Raw genomic sequence first — 20244 nt, forward strand, 5'->3', positions numbered from 1 at the left:
CAGGGACTTTGACCTTGTTCTGGATCTGCAGATCGATTCTTCAGCTTCAACCAGGTGAGCTAAGCTCAACCTGGCTGGGTTCCCTCTTGCAAGACTTTCAGCTTCATGATGTACGGAGATGCCAACAAGTCAAGGGCCATTACATTAAATCCCAGATTTCCTACTTGTATCACACCATTACCAAGCAGAGGCTAAATAACCCACAAGAGATAACCAATGCCTTCAGCTCATACTGCATTACCCTCTATAAATTAAAGGATTACTCCTTGATAGTGCAGCCTGATCCTGTTACCATCCAATCCTTTTTGGATGCGGTGCAACTATCGAGCTTAACCAATACACAGCTACAGTTGTGACCAAAATTATTCAACCCCCACTGAAATTGAGTGTTTTGGCCAGTTTGACATTGCTTTTGATCATTCAGTCATCTTGCTTACATTTACATTAAAGAGGCACTTGTAGGTCAGACAAATATAACATAACAGTTATAATGAAATAACCACAAATGTCTTTTCTGTGCTCACAGCATTATCAGTTTTATTCAACCCCCAAGTGACATTCAATCTTAGTACTTAGTACAGCATCCTTTTACAGTTATAACAGCTTTTAAACGTGAAGCATAGCTTGACACAAGTGTCTTGCAGCGATCTACGGGTATCTTCGCCCATTCTTCATGGGCAAAGGCCTCCAGTTCAGTCACATTCTTAGGCTTGCGCACTGCAACTGCTTTCTTTAAGTCCCACCAGAGGTTCTCAATCGGATTTAAGTCTGGTGACTGCGATGGCCACTCCAAAATGTTCCAGCCTTTCCTCTGCAACCATGCTCTAGTGGACTTGGAGGTATGCTTGGGATCATTGTCCTGTTGAAAGGTCCAACGTCTCCCAAGCCTCAGGTGTGTGACGGACTGCATCACGTTTCCATCCAATATCTCCTGGTACTGAAGAGAATTCATGGTACCTTGCACACGCTGAAGCTTCCCTGTACCTGCAGAAGCAAAACAGCCCCAAAGCATGATTGACCCTCCACCATGCTTCACAGTAGGCAAGGTGTTCTTTTCATCATAGGCCTTGTTCTTCCTCCTCCAAACATAGCGTTGATCCATGGGCCCAAACAGTTCTAATTTTGTTTCATCAGTCCACAGAACACTATCCCACAACTTTTGTGGTTTGTCCACATGGCTTTTGGCATACTGCAGTCGACTCTTCTTATTCTTTGGAGACAGCAAGGGGGTACGCCTGGGAGTTCTGGCACGGAGGCCTTCATTACGCAGTGTGCGTCTTATTGTCTGGGCTGAAACTTCTGTACCCACATCTGACAAATCTTTTCTCAGTTCCTCAGCAGTCACACGGGGACTTCTCTCCACTCTACGCTTCAGGTAGCGCACAGCAGTCGAAGTCAGCATCTTCTTTCTGCCACGACCAGGTAGCGTTTCAACAGTGCCCTTTGCCTTGAATTTGCGAATGATGCTTCCTAAGGTGTCTCTTGGTATGTTTAACATCTTTGCAATCTTCTTATAGCCATTGCCCTTCCTGTGAAGAGAAATCACCTCTTCTCTTGTCTTCCTGGACCATTCTCTTGCCTTCACCATGTTTGTAACCACACCAGTAAATGTCTAGAAGGAGCTGAGTATCACAGTCATTTTAAAGCTGCCTAATTGGTGCTTATTATGCTTGATTGCTGCTCGGTGACATCCACAGGTGTTTTCAATACCTGATGGAAAGCACCTGTATGAACCTCTGTTCTTCAGAGTGGTAGTCTTTAAGGGGTTGAATAATTGTGGCAATGAAGAAACCACATAAGAACCATTTACTACTGTATTACATAAACAATTGATGTCATTTTAGTTGCATTTGGGTAGTTACAACGTCCTTGTAGGATTTGATTCTGAATACAATTCCAAATGTACACTATAGTCCCTAAACCCCTTTACAGCATTGGGGGTTGAATAATTTTGGTCACAACTGTATAACTTCTTAAAGGATAAGTTCACCTTTTCAGGCAGAATTTCACTTTTCATAATCAACAGAAGTGTTCTCCAATGCCATTTCTGGCACAGCCATCCCAATATGCTTTTCTCCCACTTGCCTCATCCACAGGACATTCATTTTTTCTTGTCAGTTTATGCTAGATTTTGAACAGATTTTATGATTGCATAATTTCTTGTAGATAGTCTCTCAGCATTCATTTCCTGTAGTCCACTTCCCAGAAGCCTTCACTTCCTTGTTGCATCACAGAAGAGGGTGTAATAGGGTGTGTTCACCACTCTGGACCATGCCTCCCTCATTGCAATACTACCTTCCTCCCATAAGCTATGTAGTACAAGGGCCTGTCTGATTTGATACCAGTTGAATAGATTGTTCAGGTGTGTCCTCCTATTCCATAGCTCTGGTAAATCTAAAAGAAATTGTACAAAGATTGTACAATCAGATTGCATAGTGTATGATCATCTTTATACAAGGACATAGGATGGAGTACATGGAGACACTTAGTTGTCAGGCCCCGTTCACATCTCCACTCAGTGAAGACTCACATTCCTGCATGCGTTTTGGTGTTTTGGAGTGTTTTCACTCATCTCGCATAGGGCAGCCCATTCACCTGAACAGACTGCCCTTCACGCAACAATTGCCCCAGAAAAGCTCCAGAACTTTTTTGAAGTGGAGCATGGTGCATTACTGCAGTTTTTGGTGTGTTTGCAGCACTTGTGGTGCCTTTAACATGTAATTACAACACAAACACGATGAACATTTGCTGCGTATTTCTGAAACACATGGCAAAGCATGCATTTTCTGTGCAGTTTCCCAATGCGTTCAGAAATACACAGATCTGAATGGAGCTCCACTATTCTTGTGTAAGCCCACCATTTCACTTTCAGGCCTCATTCACAGAGTAGAGGAAGCGCATATTTTTTGGCTCTTTTTTCCAGTGACACACATGGGGCTGTGCTACATGTGGCAAAGTAGCTCATGAGACATTTTGGCATGGTGCGTGTTGCAAATTTTTTACTGCGCATTTTTCTGCATCTGTTACTCGGTTTTTCATGTGCTAGAATGTGTGCTTATTTCTGTGTTTGGTGTGCTGTTAACAAAAATTATGACACTGAAAGCACGACTAGTTAATTTTAGGAGTATAAATGCGACCATACACTATACAATCTGATTGTACAATCTCCTTTATATTTACCCAAACTATATAATAGGAGGACAAAGCATCTATCCAATCACTATGTCCAATCAAGCAGGCCCTTGTACTATATCAGGGGTGTCCTGCATGTGGCCTAAGCCATTCTGAAGGGATGCTGGAATAGCCAGGCAAATTCATGTGAGGAAAGATCCCTGGTATGCTGTGAAAAAATAGTTGATGGGTGAAGGGTGTGTACTAATGAGGTCAGTGCAGGATGTGTGTACTAATGAGATCAGCTGGTATTCGACTTCTGGGGTCCTACTGGCTCCTCTGCCCTCTGTCTACATTCCAGGAATTGAAAAAGCTTTCTAAGAAATTTACCAAAGGCTAAGGTAAGGCCTTGCTCTCCAGATCAAAGAGAGCTGGTATATTTTTGCTACTAAGGTACATTCAGGGGCGGATTGACCATTCGAGCACTCGGGCACTGCCCGAGGGCCCGGGGTCAGTAGGGGGCCCCATGATATGCCCCTGGTACCTTTTATAGGCTTTTTTGGGTGTGCTTTGAGTGTGGGCAAGGACACAGGGGCCCCATAATCCCTTTTGCCCGGGGGCCCCATGAGTTATCAGTCCGCCCCTGGGTACATTATTAGTATATACAGTATTTGCATAGAGGAGCTGGATTTTAGAAAAAAAGGTGCACTTATTAGCCTTTAATTTCCCCGTTCACTAGCCTAGAGATCGCAAAAGCTATAGACTCTTCCGAATAATAAGTCTCTTGGTTCTGATGGCTTTGCAGGTGAATACTATAAGCAGTTCAAAAACATACTTGTTGATCATCTGACTCTGTATTTCAATGCTGCTGCCACCTCTTATTCTTTGACAGAAGATGTTAAGAGTGTTAAATATTACAGGGAAGGAGGCCACCTCCCCTCAGAACTTTTACCTGATTTCATTGTTAAACCATGATCTAAAGTCATATGCCAAAGTACTAGCAAACAGATTGCTTGATTTGCTCCCAATTCACCCCGATCAGTCAGGATTCACAAAAGGGCGGCAAACCTCAGACATGCCCCGCACATGATTAACATAATCCACCATGCCAAGTGCCATAGAATGCCTTTTCTGCGTCTATTCTTGGAAGCAGAGAAGGCATTTAATATAGTAATTTGGACTTTCCAAGCCATAACCTTATGAAGGTTTTGCTTCCAGGGCCATATTTTCTCTGCAATAATGGCTCTGTATACTTGCCCATCTGCTCAGGTTTATTGCTCAGCCATGTTACATAGTTACATAGTTAGTCTGGCTGAAAAAAGACAAAAGTCCATCCAGTTCAACCATAAAAAAAAGTTATAATCCTATACCCACAGTTGATCCAGAGGAAGGCAAAAAACACAGCAAAGCATGATCCAATTTGCTCCTGCAGGGGAACAAATTCCTTTCTGATTCCTCGAGAGGCAATCTGATATTCCCTGGATCAACTTTACCTATAAATAGTAACCAGTTATATTCTGTGTATCCAAGAATTAATCCAGCCCTTTTTTAAAGCAATCCAATGAGCTGGCCAAAAACAACTCTTGACAGAGTCTATTCCACATTTTCACAGCTCATGCTGTGAAGAAACCTTTCCGTATTTGGAGATTAAATTTCTTTTCCTCCAGACGTAAAGAGCGCCACCTTGTCCTCTGTGATGATCTCAGGGTGAATAACTCTACACGGTGTTCACTATATGAAAGAATGGGTTGCTCTTAGGAGCACAGGGAATTCAAGCGTTGGACCGTGATAGGTTGCCACCTGGGTCCATTTGTGAAATTTCCTTGCTACTAAATATTCCATGGCCAAATGTTAGTGGTATTATATCAAAGTGGAAGCAACTGGGAACAACAGCAACTCAGCCATGAAGTGCTAGGTCACTTAAAATGACAGAGTGGGGTCAGCAACTGTCTGCAGAGTCAATAGCTAAAGACCTCCAAACATCATGTGGCCTTCAGATTAGCACAACAACAATGTATAGAGAGTTTCATTGAATGAGTTTCCATGGCCAAGCAGCTGCATCCAAGCCTTACATCACCAAGTGCAACGCAAAGCATTGGATGCAGTGGTGTAAAGCACAATGCCACTGGACTATAGAAAAGTGGACACGTGTTCTCTGGAATGACGAATCACTCTTCTCTGTCTGGCAATCTGATGGACATGTCTGGGTTTAGCGCTTGCCAGGAGAACAGTACTTGCCTGACTGCATTGTGCCAAGTTTAAAGTTTGGTGGAGGGGGGATTATGATGTGGGGTTGTTTTTCAGGGGTTTCGCTTGGCCCCTTAGTTACAGTGAAGGGAACTCTTAAGGTGTCAGCATACCAAAACATTTTGGACACCTTTGTGGGAACAGTTTGGGGATGGCTCCTTCATGTTCCAACATGACTGCGCATTAGTGCACAAAGCAAGGTCCATAAAGACATGGATGAGTTTGGGGTGGAGGAACTTGACTGGCCTACAGAGAGTCCTGATCCCAACCAGATAGAACACCTTTGAATAAGAGCAGAGACTGCAAGCCAGACCTTCTAGTCCATCATCAGTGCCTGACCTCACAAATGCGCTTCTGGAAGAATGGTCAAACATTCCCATAGATACACTTGTAAACCTTGTGGACAGCCTTCCCAGAAGAGTTGAAGCTGTTATAGCTGCAAAAGGTATATTTAGTAGCAGGGAAATTTCACGGATGGACTTGCACAGGTGGCAACCAATCACTGTACTATGCTTGAATTCACTGAGCTCCTAAGAGCTGTGTCTTTTGGCAATATAATATATTTATGGTTTTACCTAACATGCAGTGCATATATATCAGATATGCAAATATTAGATAAAATACTCCACACAGAAAAATATAAAAACAGTAAAAAAAAAACAAAAAAACATAATACATCTGGCTGTGTTTTCTATCTCCTTTTCTCTTTCAACATATTACTCAACCATAATATAATAACAATATAATGTAATAGTAATCAAGCAGTGCCTTTATCCCCCTTCTAGTTAATCTGGTAGATACATCTATATCATTATAAAGACCATGAACAAGTATAATCTTTTAAAGCATTTATACCCCAGTCTACCTTTTATTAATGATACACCTCCTATAGAAGGACTATTTATAAAAAGAAAAAAGAAAAGAAGAAGAAAAAAGAAACAATAATAACCAAAGAAAAAGGAAAACAAAATAACAGAATAAAGAAAGAAAAAAAGACAACAACAACCCCCTTTCTATCACACATATACACTACCTGGCCCTCCCTAGGCTTAAAGAAGGATCATTTAAAGTGGAACCTAATACTTGCCCATGTAAAATATATATTCTATTATTAATGTGTAACCATTCAGAAGTATCCTTAATACACGCTAAAAAAAGGAAAACAACTACACAAAAAAACTCATGTATAAAAAGAGAGAATGACCTCATGCTGTCTACCTTCATATACTCCCTAATCCCGCTCTGGAAAAGAAACAAACAAAAGGATTTCTCAATTATTCCATCCTCCTAATATATACAAATGTTTAAATAGAAAATTAGTCCTTTTCTGAGCAAATCCTTTTCTCATTCTTCTCCAACCATGCCACCTCTGCTGCTGGAGCACCAAAAAAGTAAGTTTCCCCAAAGGCTGCAACCCATAACCATGAAGAATCTTACATAGCATATGACATGTTCAACTGCTCCAGCTTGCATTTAACCGCTACAAACCTGACCCTTTTTTTCTGCAACTCTGGGGAGGAATCTGTGAACAGGGAGATTCTAGCTACATCATATATTTCCTTCATTTCCCTGGCTTTCTGCAATATAGTCGCCTTGTGCTTATAATGTAACATTTTAATATGTAGGGACTTAGGATGACCACCTGGTGGTGGAGACCTGGAAGACACGCTGTGAGTTCTTTCTATGACAAACAGACTTGTAAAGGAGTCTCTTCCAAAAGTGTCTACCAGCCATTTTTCTAAAAATTCAATAATATTGGAGCCCTCACTTTGTTCAGGAAAGCCCAAATTCATATATTGTTCCTGCGTAGCCCGTTTTCCAAGTCCTCCACTTTAGATGCATATATATTTACTTTTTCTCAAATTGCTTTCATCTCCTGTCTCATCGGGTTGATATCATCTTCCACCATGCTAATCCTGTCCTCCAATTCTGTTGTGCGTTCCAGCACCTTTTGCCAGTCATATCTAAGGAAGGGTAATGCTCTTGAGCTGGTCAAACATCTCAAGCAAGGAGGACTTATTGACTGCTTTAAGGACTTCTCTTAGGGAAGGTTCTTTCTCTGTCACTTCATCCACTTCTGAGGAGTTCATCATTGCTGCCACAACCCCTGATTGTTTGTCTCTGTGGGCTTTGTATGTTGTTTTGAGCTTTTCTATGCTGGAGAGGGTCCCACCAGGAACTTACCTGGTGGTAATAGAGGCTGATGCCCCTTTGATGGTGTAAGTGCAAATCGCTCAAGCTTAGCTGCAGCCTCCTTCCCCTTATCTTTCACAGCCCACTTAGAGTGTGTGCTGGCACCATCTTGCAGCGCTGTCTCCCCTCCTTTCTCCATTGTCATGCTCACAGACAGGCTGTGTATGCAAGCTGTATATGATGGCTACACACCTGCTACACTCCTCCAGCCAGGAACTCTGCACCACATGGGCTCCCAGGGTGTTCACAGGCCTACCTGCCTGTCCAACAGTCCAGTCACCAAGCCACTCTGATTTCAAGATTGTCACCCCAGATTGCAGCATTCCTCAGCTCAGCGTCAGCCAGCCAGGTTGTAGTCTAAGGCTGGCCATACACTATACAATTTTCTGTCCAATTTCTCCCCAATTTCCTTTAGATTTACCTTCAACTATGTAGTGCAAGGGCCTGCCTAATTGGATACAATTGAAAGTGTTGTTTAGGTTTGACCTCCTATTATATAGTTTTTGGTAAATCTAAACCAAAAATCTCAAGAAAATTGTATAATGTATGGCCAGTTTTAGTGCAGTCTTACATTGCTCGAGCAGTGCACTGCTTCCTAGCATGTCAGAGCAGGAGCGGGGCTGCACACCTGCACTCACATTAGCTGCTGTCCACACACCTCCCCTGACTCTAATAAATAGTCTTACATAGTGTGCATGGAGTCTGTATAATATTTCAGATTGTTTTTTGTGTGAAATAATTCCCTTTAATTGTGATTTATTGTTTAACACCTGCCTAGTCTCTTTGTGTAAAACTGCAGCTTAGTAAAAGTGCTTACATTGTGTGTATAGAGTCAGTACAATATGTCTGACTTTTTTCTGTGAAGTAGTACACTCTAATTGAGATTGTTTTATTAACATATTCCTGGTGTCTGCCTGTTACAGTCCAGTAAATGCGCTAACATATTATGCATAGATTCTGTACAATACTCAATACTTCTATTTTCTATCTTGAAATATTACACTCAGATTTTTATTTCTTGAATAAAACCTGCCAGGTCTCACCCGATGAAACTGTGGCCTACATACCCATATGGAAGAAAAATATTTTTAAAATATTCTTCCCAAATATATTGACATATATTTGAAATGCTACAATGTTGAAAAATTAGAATATCGTGCAAAAGTTCATTTATTTCAGTAATGCAACTTAAAAGGTGAAACTAATATATTAGATAGACTCATTACATGCAAAGCAAGATAGTTCAAGCCGTGATTTGTCATAATTGTGATGATTATAGCTTACAGCTCATGAAAACCCCAAATCCACAATCTCAGAAAATTAGAATATTGTGAAAAGGTGCAATATTCTAGGCTCAATGTGTCCCACTCTAATCAGGTAATTAAGCCTTTTGAGGCTTTCCCTCCTTATGGAGGGTGTGAATGATGGTTTTCTGCACAACTGTCAGGTCAGCAGTCTTTCCCATGATTGTGATTCTTACTGAACCAGACTGAGAGACCATTTAAAGGCTCAGGAACCCTTTGCAGGTATTATGGCTTAATTAGCCTATTAGAGTGGGACACTTTGAGCCTAGAATATTGCACCTTTTCACAATATTCTAATTTTCTGAGATTGTGGATTTGGGGTTTTCATGAGCTGTAAGCCATAATCATCACAATTATGACAAATCACGGCTTGAACTATCTTGCTTTGCATGTAATGAGTCTATCTCATATATTAGTTTCACCTTTTAAGTTGCATTACTGAAATAAATTAACTTTTGCACGATATTCTAATTTTTTGAGTTTCACCCGTAGTCTAATATATGGTATATCATAGATCTAAATCAAAGCTTTGTTAAGTGTGTTATACTTACAAATGCAGTATATCCTAAGCTAATATAAAACAACAGAACAGAGTCTCTGCTGCCATAGCACTTTTCTATTTTGAACTATCACTGACTTTCTAGAACAGCATAGCTTACATATGGTGAAGTTGTAAAGTTAACATGAAGAAAATGGTATAAGTGGTTTCTGAGATAAAAGTACACCCTTTAATCGAACTGTTTTCTTTCTTTTCCCAGGATTGTTTCCCGCAGTTCTCAATCTTGCTTCTAATGCCATAATCACAACAAATGCCACATGTGGTGAAAATGGACCTGAGATGTTTTGCAAGTTGGTAGAGCATGTTCATGGACAACCTGTGAGGCATCCACAGTGCCGCACCTGTGACCAGACATCCCCTGATGAAAACTGTAGGTGCTAAACAATATATTTGTTTACTATTTCTTAGTAAGGATAATGCATTGGGATTGGTCCACTAAAGGAGTAGAGGAGTCATTTTTTACTCTGCAAAGGGAATTTTTACTTATCATAGCAAAGGAGGTGAAACAAAGTGAAATTTCACTTTGCAAAGAATACCTATCACATGCAAGAAAAATTGAAATAACATGAATTTTGTTTGCACATGATTGGATGATTAACATGAGTCTAGCTTCATTCAACTTAATAAGCTAAATAATATTCTCTTTGCAAAGTTAATTTTCACTTATTGAGATGAAATTGTGCTGACCATCATGTACAAGAAAAAAAAATGCAATGCAAAAATGCAGATTGGGTATTTTTTCACCTCCTTCATTAATATGTGAAGATTCATCTTGCACAGCAAAAAATCACACTAAGTGATACTCTACTTTTTTAGTAAATTAGACACATTATTTGCATTAATAATACGCGTGTAACTATCTTCAAGTGGTGAAAACAATTAGAAAGTAGAACATGAATAACTGAACTGGTTTTATAGACTAAGCCTGTTCTGTGTCTTGAGGTTATCTATATTGTTCCTGCCTCATACATTGTCTGATCATATGATCAATTACATTTATATCATATAGAGATATGCTTGCATACTGTATGCATTCATTGAAAGCACACAAACACTATTCAGCAAAAGTTCACAAACTGAAGTCAGAACACTCCGGATTGGAAACAACAGTATATTTAGACAGGACTCAGCATTTGATATTCCTTAATGAACACACCTCCTGTAAGGAGACATACTTACTAAGTGCAGCCTGCCACTGGCCAGCTGTCCGTAGCCAAGCACACTGGTTAGTCTCATAGTAAGTCTTACTGACCAAAGCAGACATGCACATAAGTAAAATCTGATGTGTGCCTGCATATTGGCTATTCCCAAAGTGTTTGTGATCTGTTAAGAACTGCTGTAACACTTTACACATTGTGTTCAATAAGGTGTTTATTATTCCATTGACTGTAGTATGTGAAATCACAAAAGATAACTACTGTGCATCAATATTCTTATAAGTAAAATTTAATAATCTTTCATCATATATATTTGTTCACATTCTTTCTGCAATTTTAAATCTATCACTGAGTCAAGATGATAAATTGACTGTTGCATGTGGAGGCTGAAGGAAAGCAAAAAGCAATGTATTCTAATAAACAGTAGGGTTAGATGTTTTATGAGATGGTGATTCTTTCTACAGTGTAACAGGTAAAGAGGACCTGTACTGTGGAATGTTTGCCCCAAAAAGGCTAAGAAGGAGACAAAAAAATAGCCAGCAGTTTTGGTGTGGTCTACCTGCAGATGATCTCTTCCCCATTACTGACTTACCATATCTTGTTTTGTACTTATGTGGGGGCCGCCATCTTGGCAGAAGCAAGGGTTTGCTTTCTCATATCAGAGCTGCCCCCTTGATAACTGGTAACTTGCAAATGGGTCAAATAATATTCAAGAAGCAGCAGGAAAGCTGGAGGAAACACAATTGCAGATAATTAACAAAGCAAAAGTATGAAAATGATTGCATTACAGGTTCTTCTCCAGCAAATAGCACAGTAATGACATCACCAAGCCAAAAGCAGCAGTGCCTTAGAACTCACACTGCAGATATACAGGTATGAGAGGTAGGCACAGTAGTGCCTATGTACATACACATACAAAGAAATAGGCTGCTATTTTTATGGAGGATGTCCAGGTAAATTTTTATGGTTACTACCAAAACACAATCAATGTTTTTTTAGCAAAGCAAATCTTCACTTATTGAGCTCAGGCCCACTTTAAATTGCTAGTATCTGTACCCGCAGTGTATTAGACCAGTATAGAGATTGTACAAGTAAAATCTAAGATTATATTGAGCTTGGAAGAAGGGAAAGCTTTGCAGTTTGAAATACACAGAAACTCTGTAGCTGTTGTTTAAATGAAGCAGCCATGCCAAGAGTTAATGAAGGATACATTTCAAACCACATTAACCACATTAACGTCTCAGCATTGTCCTTATGGAAGATATAATTTCTGCTTCACTTCAAATGCCAGCAATTTATCAGAGCCTCAAATTAATTACGATTAAGCCTTCATAATGAGGATTACAATTAATTGTTCATTCATCTACTATTTTTCATTACCAAATCTACCATCCATTTGACCTGAGAAGGTTGGAATGAATATTGGAATTAGATTGAATTTATCATGCTCATTGCTTTTGACTGATTTGTTTTGTTTTCAAACAAGCCAAAGTTGGATATTTTATTTTGCAATTCTAAAAAGCAATGTATTGTTCTTATTTTAGACATTTACAGTTCTGGTGTGGATGCAAAGCCGTTTTTCTTTTTAACATACCTGAAAAACAGAACAAAACTAATAACAGGCTACACTGTCCACTAACAATAGGTACAATTCACATCTGAAAACAAAAAGGTACATGAATGATAGTTTAACAATAACCTTTTTTTGGACTATACACACATTTTCACATTTTTTGTATTACACTTTTAAGCATATTCTAGCACAATGCATAATCAAGTTAAGCATCAAGGACGTCTGTACATTCTTTTGGAGGTTACAGAAAACCATGCACATTCTATGCAAATATGTAAACATCCTCTGAAAGTCATACTACAAAACCGTTCTTACAAAGATGTACAAGTTAAAGTATTTCGGTATCCTATATTTACTTATCTAAGTGTTATCCTCTTTCATTAAAATGTACCTGAACCCAAAATTACATTTTGGGTGTATAGCTGGAAATGCAAAAACAAACCTGCCAAAGGTTTAAATACATTTTGTTTGTATGTTTTTCATAATTATCTGTTTTGCTTGCCAGCCTCTGAATTAAAGGTTTCCTTCTTTTCCTGTTAGAACAGAAAGTAATGGACAATCTCTCCAATGGTGATAAAGAAAAAAAAAACATAATTTTTAGTAAAATGGAAAAGTATTGGAACTTCTGTGTTTTTATTTCTGTCCATTTGTTCCTGTTCAGCTGATTACCACATCCACCATTTCTTGCATAGATGTCACTTAGAAAGGAAATTTGGAAAAATCTTCCCGATGAGGGTCACAGATAGAACTAACACAACAAAATTCACCCCATTGTATGTCACTGTATAGGCAAATTGGAAAAATTTCAAAAATTACAAAATATCTTTTATTATAATTATATCTTCAATATTGTAAGACATTGTAAATTACAATATATCCATACAGTATTGTTATATAGTAGACTTGTTTAGAACAATTACAATACAAATTAATTCTGTATGTTTGCAGAGACTCTGAGTGAGTACCCAACATGTTTTGGAGACAATTAGTGTGTATAGTAGTGCGGGTTATTTGTTGTTTAACCACTTGCCTACCAGGCACTTATACCCCCTTCCTTACCAGGCCAATTTTCAGCTTTCAGTGCTGTCACACTTTTAATGACAATTGCGCAGTCATGCAACACTGTACCCATATGAAATTCTTATAATCTTTTTCACACAAATAGAGCTTTCTTTTGGTGGTATGTACTCACCACTGGGTGTTTTTATTTTTTGCACTATAAACAAAAAAAGAGCAAAAAATCAGAAAAAAAAGGTTTTCTTTGTTTCTATTATAACATTTTGCAAACAGGTAATTTTTCCTCAGTGCATTGATGAGGCTGCACTGATAGGCAGCACTGATGGGCACTAATAGGCAGCACTGATGGGCACTGATAGGCGGCACTGATGAGGTGGCACGGATAGACGCAAATGATGGGCGCTGATAGGCAGCACTGATGGGCACTGATAGGCAGCACTGATAGGTGACACTGATGAGCTGGCACTGATGATTGGCACTGACTGTTGGCACTGCTGGGCACTGACTGGCGGCACTGCTGGGCACTGATGGGTTGCACTGCTGGGTGGCACTGATGGATGGCACTGCTGGGCTACACTGATGGGCACTGGTGGACACTGATGGGCACAGGTGGGTGGCACTGCTGGGCACAGATGGGTGACACTGCTGGGCACTGCTGTGACAGCATGAGGAAAGTGCAGCCGATAACCGGCAATTGCATTTCCCAGTGATCAGTGTGTCATTGGACACGGCTGATCATGTGGTAAAAGGCCACTGTGATTGGCCTTTTACCATACTACGTTATCAGCTGTGTCTGTAAGACACAGCAATCACGGAGATCGCCGGGGACGTGCCCCCGGGCGCATTCTGGGAGGACGTCATATGACGTCCACCCAGAACTGGCCGGCAACAGTGAGGCCATCATTTCGGCTATCTGCTGTCAGCAAGTGGTTAATTATGTTGCTCCTTCTTCAGGGATGACTCTGCAGATAATACGGTATGATACACCAATACAACACACAGAGATTAAAATATATCGAAGAACTCATACCAACGTGCCACCACATCGTTTCCTGACCCGTGAACGCCACAGCTTTTTCTGCTCTGATGACATTGAGGAATTTAGATTCTCTTTGGCTGCGGCATAATATGATTAGCCTATGCTTGATGAGGACTGCATAAACAATTCTGGAAAATACATCTCCTCCCCTCCAATTTGCCGATAAAGTTCCATAGAATGGACTGAATTTTGTTGTGTATATTCCTATAATATACAGTAGATTAGATAAATCTGAAGCTGAAATCATCCCAGTAACACGTAAATATGAAGAAAAACCCTATATCGATGGGAACTTTAAGTGCAGCAGAATGTCCAGACCAATATCTTACATTTATTTAAAAAAAAAATATTTAAAATAAGATTTTAAAAAATGCAATAAAATACAGATTGTACAGAATTGCCAGGTGATAAGGTGAAATACAATCATCATAGCTAACGGAAAAAATCAAAGGAGAAAAGAGCATAAACCAACACTCAACACCTGACATGTTTCAAGAACAGCTCTTCTTCAGGTAAGTGTGTTTGCTGATTCTGGAATTTTTTTGTCCACTATGTATGAAAATAGGTTTGGATCGCCATAACTAAAAACATAGATGTGGTAAATATGCTGTCGTCGGACGAGGCCCACAATGGGACAAGTGTGCTTTTACTCCAGAGGCTCTACAGTCACAAGGGTCACCACATGGGAAAGGAGGAGCTCCAATATTATAAATAATAATGGTGTATATTATCCATATAGGAACAAAAAGAAAAAAAAGGGAACTGATCAGATCACTTATATGTAGTGAGTAGCACCCAGATGCAGAGATGGAAACTGATCTAAACCTATTTTTCCATACATAGTGGACAAAAAATTCCAGAATCAGCAAACACACCCCTGAAGAAGATAAATTCACAAAACGCATCGGGTGTTGATTTATGCTCTTTCTCCTTGGATTTTTACCATTAGCTATGATGGTTGTATTCCATAATTAATCCTTAAATATAAATCCTTAAATATATCCATGCATTCCTCAATTGATCGCCTGTCACTTCTGTACAATCTGTATTTTATTGCATGTTTTTTAATCTTATTTTAAATAAAATTATTTTTTACATAAATGTAAGATATTGGTCTGGACATTCTGCTGCACTTAAAGTCCCAGTTGAAAGAGGGATGGTCTTCATATTTACATATTCCTATAACAGGGATGTTGGCAAGTATATAGAGAACTTCTCTCATTTGTTACAGATAGAACTAATTTTGGCTGAAGTTGAGTAAAGTAAGGAGTAAGAAAATGACAGCAAAGCTTTTCAAGTTGCAGTTATTGCTCATATAGTTGATCTACTGACTGAAACGATTGATGTGTATTAATTGTCTTTTTGAGGTCAGTCTTCCAGATGACCATTAGCAGTGCTACCAATATTAGGATCAACTAAAACTACAATATGCAAGTCAGAGGAAGACTAAGCAATAAAGGAAAACAAGGTTTCAGGGCTGTTAAAACTGATAAATGGCATTATCTATTTTTCTGAGCCTCAATGGTTTTCTGTCACTGGACTTCTAATTTACAAGTTTTCTGTCCCCCACTTCTTTTACTTAGTAATACCAATCAAATGTCCCTTAAAGCTGTTCTGTTTAGATCAGCTTACACATACATCAAAACAAAAGGTATTCAGCGATTTACAGTTGACTTTCTTTAGTAGCCACAACTTGTTCATTGCTGTTGTGCTGGAGAGAAAAACCTTTGGTGTTTGTTGGGAAGCAATGGTTTCTTTGCAGATGTTATACATATCTTCTGCTGAGTAAAACCTAAAGCTCTTCAATCACCAGGGCACGCGAGCTCTGCTGATTAGAGCTATAGGTTTGACTTGCAGGGAGTGTGTTACATTTGTACAGAGACACCACTGCTTCCACTCATAAGCTAAGGACCCTTTTATATACCAAGATGGCAAAGAATATGCTTTTCAAAGAAAAAAAACTTTAAGACTTTAATAACATTTAGTAATAAATGACCTTAAATGTGTTTATTTGATGTAAAATTAAAGTCCAGTTGGGCAAGCCTTTGTAAATGGAAAATGCAATCCAATGCTCAATCATATTTATTAGGTAGTAAATCAAAATTCAAGAAAGTGGACTGCACATACATGGATGATGCTTTGCTAATAGCACTCAAAAGTATTATAATACAAATATGGTGGAGGCACATGTGTGGTCAATGATTTAGGGCCAAATCACACTTTTCTGTCATGGTGGATTGCGGTTTGTGGTTGTGGTGGATTGCGGTACGTGTTAACTCATTGTGGTACCATTCATTTTACAACACAAATTTAGGTATGCATATGTTAGCATAGTTACTTTGGTCCAGCTTGGAAAAATGTAAGTATGTATGTCCTATACCTGGGCAATACCTGTGGAAGCTGGAAATCAATGTAGTAAGCACTACTACTACAGTGATTGTAGCTAATGGGTCCTGTACTGAACTGCTTACTAAACACAGGAGTTTACTTACTTGGCACAGGTGCCATTTATAGAACCCTTTGCTTTTTCTTAATGAAAGCAAAACATTCCCCGATCAGCCAGGTATAACACATGCATACCTAAATTTCACCTTTTAGTAGTGTTGTGCCTGTGTCACTTTTATATTTGTAATGATAAAAAGTATAACTCATAAACTACCTATAACATATAGTGGCACAACATACTACTACAAATAAGATTATAATACAATATACAAAAAGTACAGAACACTCCTTAAATGTGTGGGAGCTGCAAAAGAAGCCAGGGAAATGTTCCTTTTGACACTGATTGTAGTCAGTAGAATGTGTGTCCTATGCAAGGCCATCACAGGCAACTAGGACCACCATTTCTAGTGTACAGCAACTAATATTAAAAATGTAACTCATCCAATTTCAGCCAGTAAATATTAAAATGGCTACTTATTAGTTTATATAGTAATGAAAATGAATTTCTGGTAGCCTGAAAAAGAATGGCTTAATAAAAAAAATTGTAAATATTAATTTAGTCACTTGTATTTTCAGCAGTTTCTCTGCACAGTAAATTAGCCAATTCTAATAAAACAAATCTTCAGCAAATAGCTGAATCACAAATCCTAATTTCTAATTATGCAAATGAACAAAAAGAACTGAATACTTAATTTCTCATCTGATGTAGTATGCATGTGGAAAATTACATTTTTTTCTTTTCTTTATAGTACATTATCCAATTGCTCATGCTATCAATGGTAAAAGATCATGGTGGCAAAGTCCAAGCATTAAAAATGGGATCCAGTACCACTATGTGACAATTACACTGGATCTCCAACAGGTAAGAAAACTGTATTCCTGACCATACATGTAACAATTCTGATTTTCTGATTGCAATATGATATTCTTATGCACTAATGTAAGCTCTGGAATAAAGACATTAGTAAAATGAGATCTCAAACTGCTTGTTAAGATTAAATGTAACAGTCGTTAAGTGTTGGGGGTTAAGTATAAAGGTATAGGTTGATGACTGGTTATTGACTATTACTAAGCAACATATTTCAAGATATCTTATTCTACTTTTATTTTGTTACTTTTTGTTGTTATTGTTACTTTTTGAAATTTGGCATTGGTACATATCATTCATTGCATTGTGTGGCTGTTCATACCTATTCATTGACAATAGCTAGCTTTTTAGCCTTACAAATGACAGGTATTGAATAATTAGATTCGCCCCTCATAAACTAAAATAAGCTTCATTGCAGAGCTCAAGACCTTCCAGCAACATTTGCACATCTCTAACTACAAATAAGTCACTAACTTTCAGCAACACATTTCAAGACATCTTATTCTAGGGTATTACGGTGTGCTAGGAAGTAAATCAGTTAAGTGAAGAAGAAGGTGTATTAAATATTGGGAAATCTAATTGAATGCATTTCTTGGGTTTTATTTGTTTTGAGGAGGTACTTACAAAGTAAAATAATTAATGGTACCTAACTTTATGGATTGTGTGTAATTTCATGAAAAATACAAAAGAAAATACATTTTAAAAAAATCTAATGTATGTGTGTGAAAGAGAGGGATAGTCGGTTAGTCAATCGAAGGTCTATTTTAACACATTATTATTTATTTAAATATTTGTATGATACAGACTAAGACAAAGAGATCATGTCTAAACAAAAAAGAGAATCTGTGGTTTGTCTACCCTGACATTTTACCAGGTCCACTTTAATGCAGATATCTGCAAAAGGAAAGCTTCATGTCCTAGATTGTAAGCTGTAAGGAGCAGGGCCCTCCTGTCCCTCTTGTATTGAACTGTATTGAACTGTATTGTTGCTGTATTGTCTCCCGTTGTATTGTAAAGCGCTGAGCAAACTGTTGGTGCTATATAAATCCTGTATAATAATAATAATAATAATGTAAGCTACAAGTTATAGTTATGGCTTACACAAGTCTATGGACTCCCCATATTACAACACTGATTGGCCTAGCACTTCAATATGAAGAGAGTCAGATGCTATTCCATAACTAGAAGAACCAGATTTTTAAATTTGTCTCTTGGTGCTAAACAAACGAAGGTGAGGTAAGCATATGCTTCTAGGAATGAGGGATTTAAAGCAAACCTGTTGCTTTGCATTTAATAGGCAGAGCACAGGTTTGCTTTAACCACTTCAAGTCCAGACAGATTTACCCCCTTCCAGTCCAGGCCAATTTTCAGCTTTCAGTGCTATCACACTTTGAATGATAATTGCGCGGTCATGCAACACTGTACCCATATGAATTTTTTAGCATTTTCTTCGAGACAGATAAAACTTTATTTTGGTGGTATTTATTCACCACTGGGATTTTTTTTTTTTTTTTTTGCTATATAAATGAAAAAGTCCAAAACTTTTGAAAAAAAGTGTTTCTCTTATAACATTTTGAAAATAAATAATCTTTCTTCATAAATCCTGGCCAAAATTCATTTGGTTACCTTTTTAGTAAAAAAAAATTACCCAAATTAGTTTATAAGCAAAAATTGTAATTTAACCTCCTTAGCGGTAATCCCGAGTGTAGCTCGGGGTAAAAGTTCTATACCAAAAGCGGTAACCCCGAGCTACACTCGGGCTTACCATGCGGCGTTGCTCTGGGGGTCCCTGCAGCACTTACCTTGTCCTTCGCTCCCGCGATGTGTCCCCTGCAGCGTCCCCGGCCATCTCCTCCGGCCGATGCCGGCATCCGGCTTCTGTGTTCCGGTCCCTGTGACGTTGGGACGTACGGGCGCCGGAACCGGCTGGAAATTTGAAATTTTTAAAAAATGTCATTTTTGCTGTCATTGCTGTTTCAATGCATTTCACATATATTTTGTCCCTACTGCTTTGTCCTGTGCCCTGCCTGCATTTTGAATGTTCTTTCTGCCTGGAAACTTAGAAAAGTCCATGGCGTCCAAAAAGCGTCCCTTTACGTCAAAAACGGTTTTAGAACAGCGATAGTAAATCAGAATCACTTGCAGAATTGAGTGATAATGATTCGTGGGGAAATTCGTCATCAGACACTGAAAACGATTTTGCGACTTTGCTCAGCGATGTGTGAATTTGCCTCTGTATTTCAAATTTCAGTGTTTTTGGTTTGATTATATTATTGAATTAAATGTATTATTATTATATTATTATTTTTTATGATTATTTATTAAATTATAATTTATGATTTCGTGTTTCAAATTTATCATATCCGGAATGTTTAATAGACTTTTGTTCGGACAGATTTCAGTGAGTTATTCCTAAAAATTACAGCCTACAATAAAAAACTACATATTTCCATGCAAAAAAATGGTACCGCTTTCAGCACAAACAATTGGAAAGAATCATACCGCCAAGGAGGTTAAAAAACTTTTTTTTACATTTTTTTTAACATACTGTCACCCTAGCAGTACAGTGTCACCATAGTGATGCAGTTTTTTTTTACACTGATTGCTTTTACACCCATAAAAGTTCCAAAAGCAATAATTTCTCCTCTCTGGCTGCATTCTTGCAGCCACTGAGATATACTGTGAGAGCTGTGATTGGTCACAGCTTGTCACATGGTACAAGCTGTTGTGA

At 38.5% G+C, this 20244-nt stretch overlaps 1 protein-coding gene across 6 annotated transcripts in view; it reads left to right on the forward strand.

The window, feature by feature from the left end:
* The window catches only part of LAMA2 (laminin subunit alpha 2), a 1220316-nt gene that overhangs the window by 213956 nt on the left and 986116 nt on the right, over positions 1–20244 (forward strand). For all 6 annotated transcript variants that reach the window (XM_089676131.1, XM_089676133.1, XM_089676134.1 and 3 more), the window contains exons 2-3: positions 9614–9784; positions 17395–17507. In XM_089676131.1, the coding sequence (XP_089532257.1) occupies positions 9614–9784; positions 17395–17507 (284 nt within the window). The remainder of the gene's footprint in view (positions 1–9613; positions 9785–17394; positions 17508–20244) is intronic.

The sequence above is a fragment of the Staurois parvus genome, unplaced genomic scaffold, assembly GCF_062004578.1.
Source record: "Staurois parvus isolate SC_StPar_1 unplaced genomic scaffold, SC_StPar_1.0 ptg000165l, whole genome shotgun sequence".
Classification (NCBI taxonomy): domain Eukaryota; kingdom Metazoa; phylum Chordata; class Amphibia; order Anura; family Ranidae; genus Staurois; species Staurois parvus.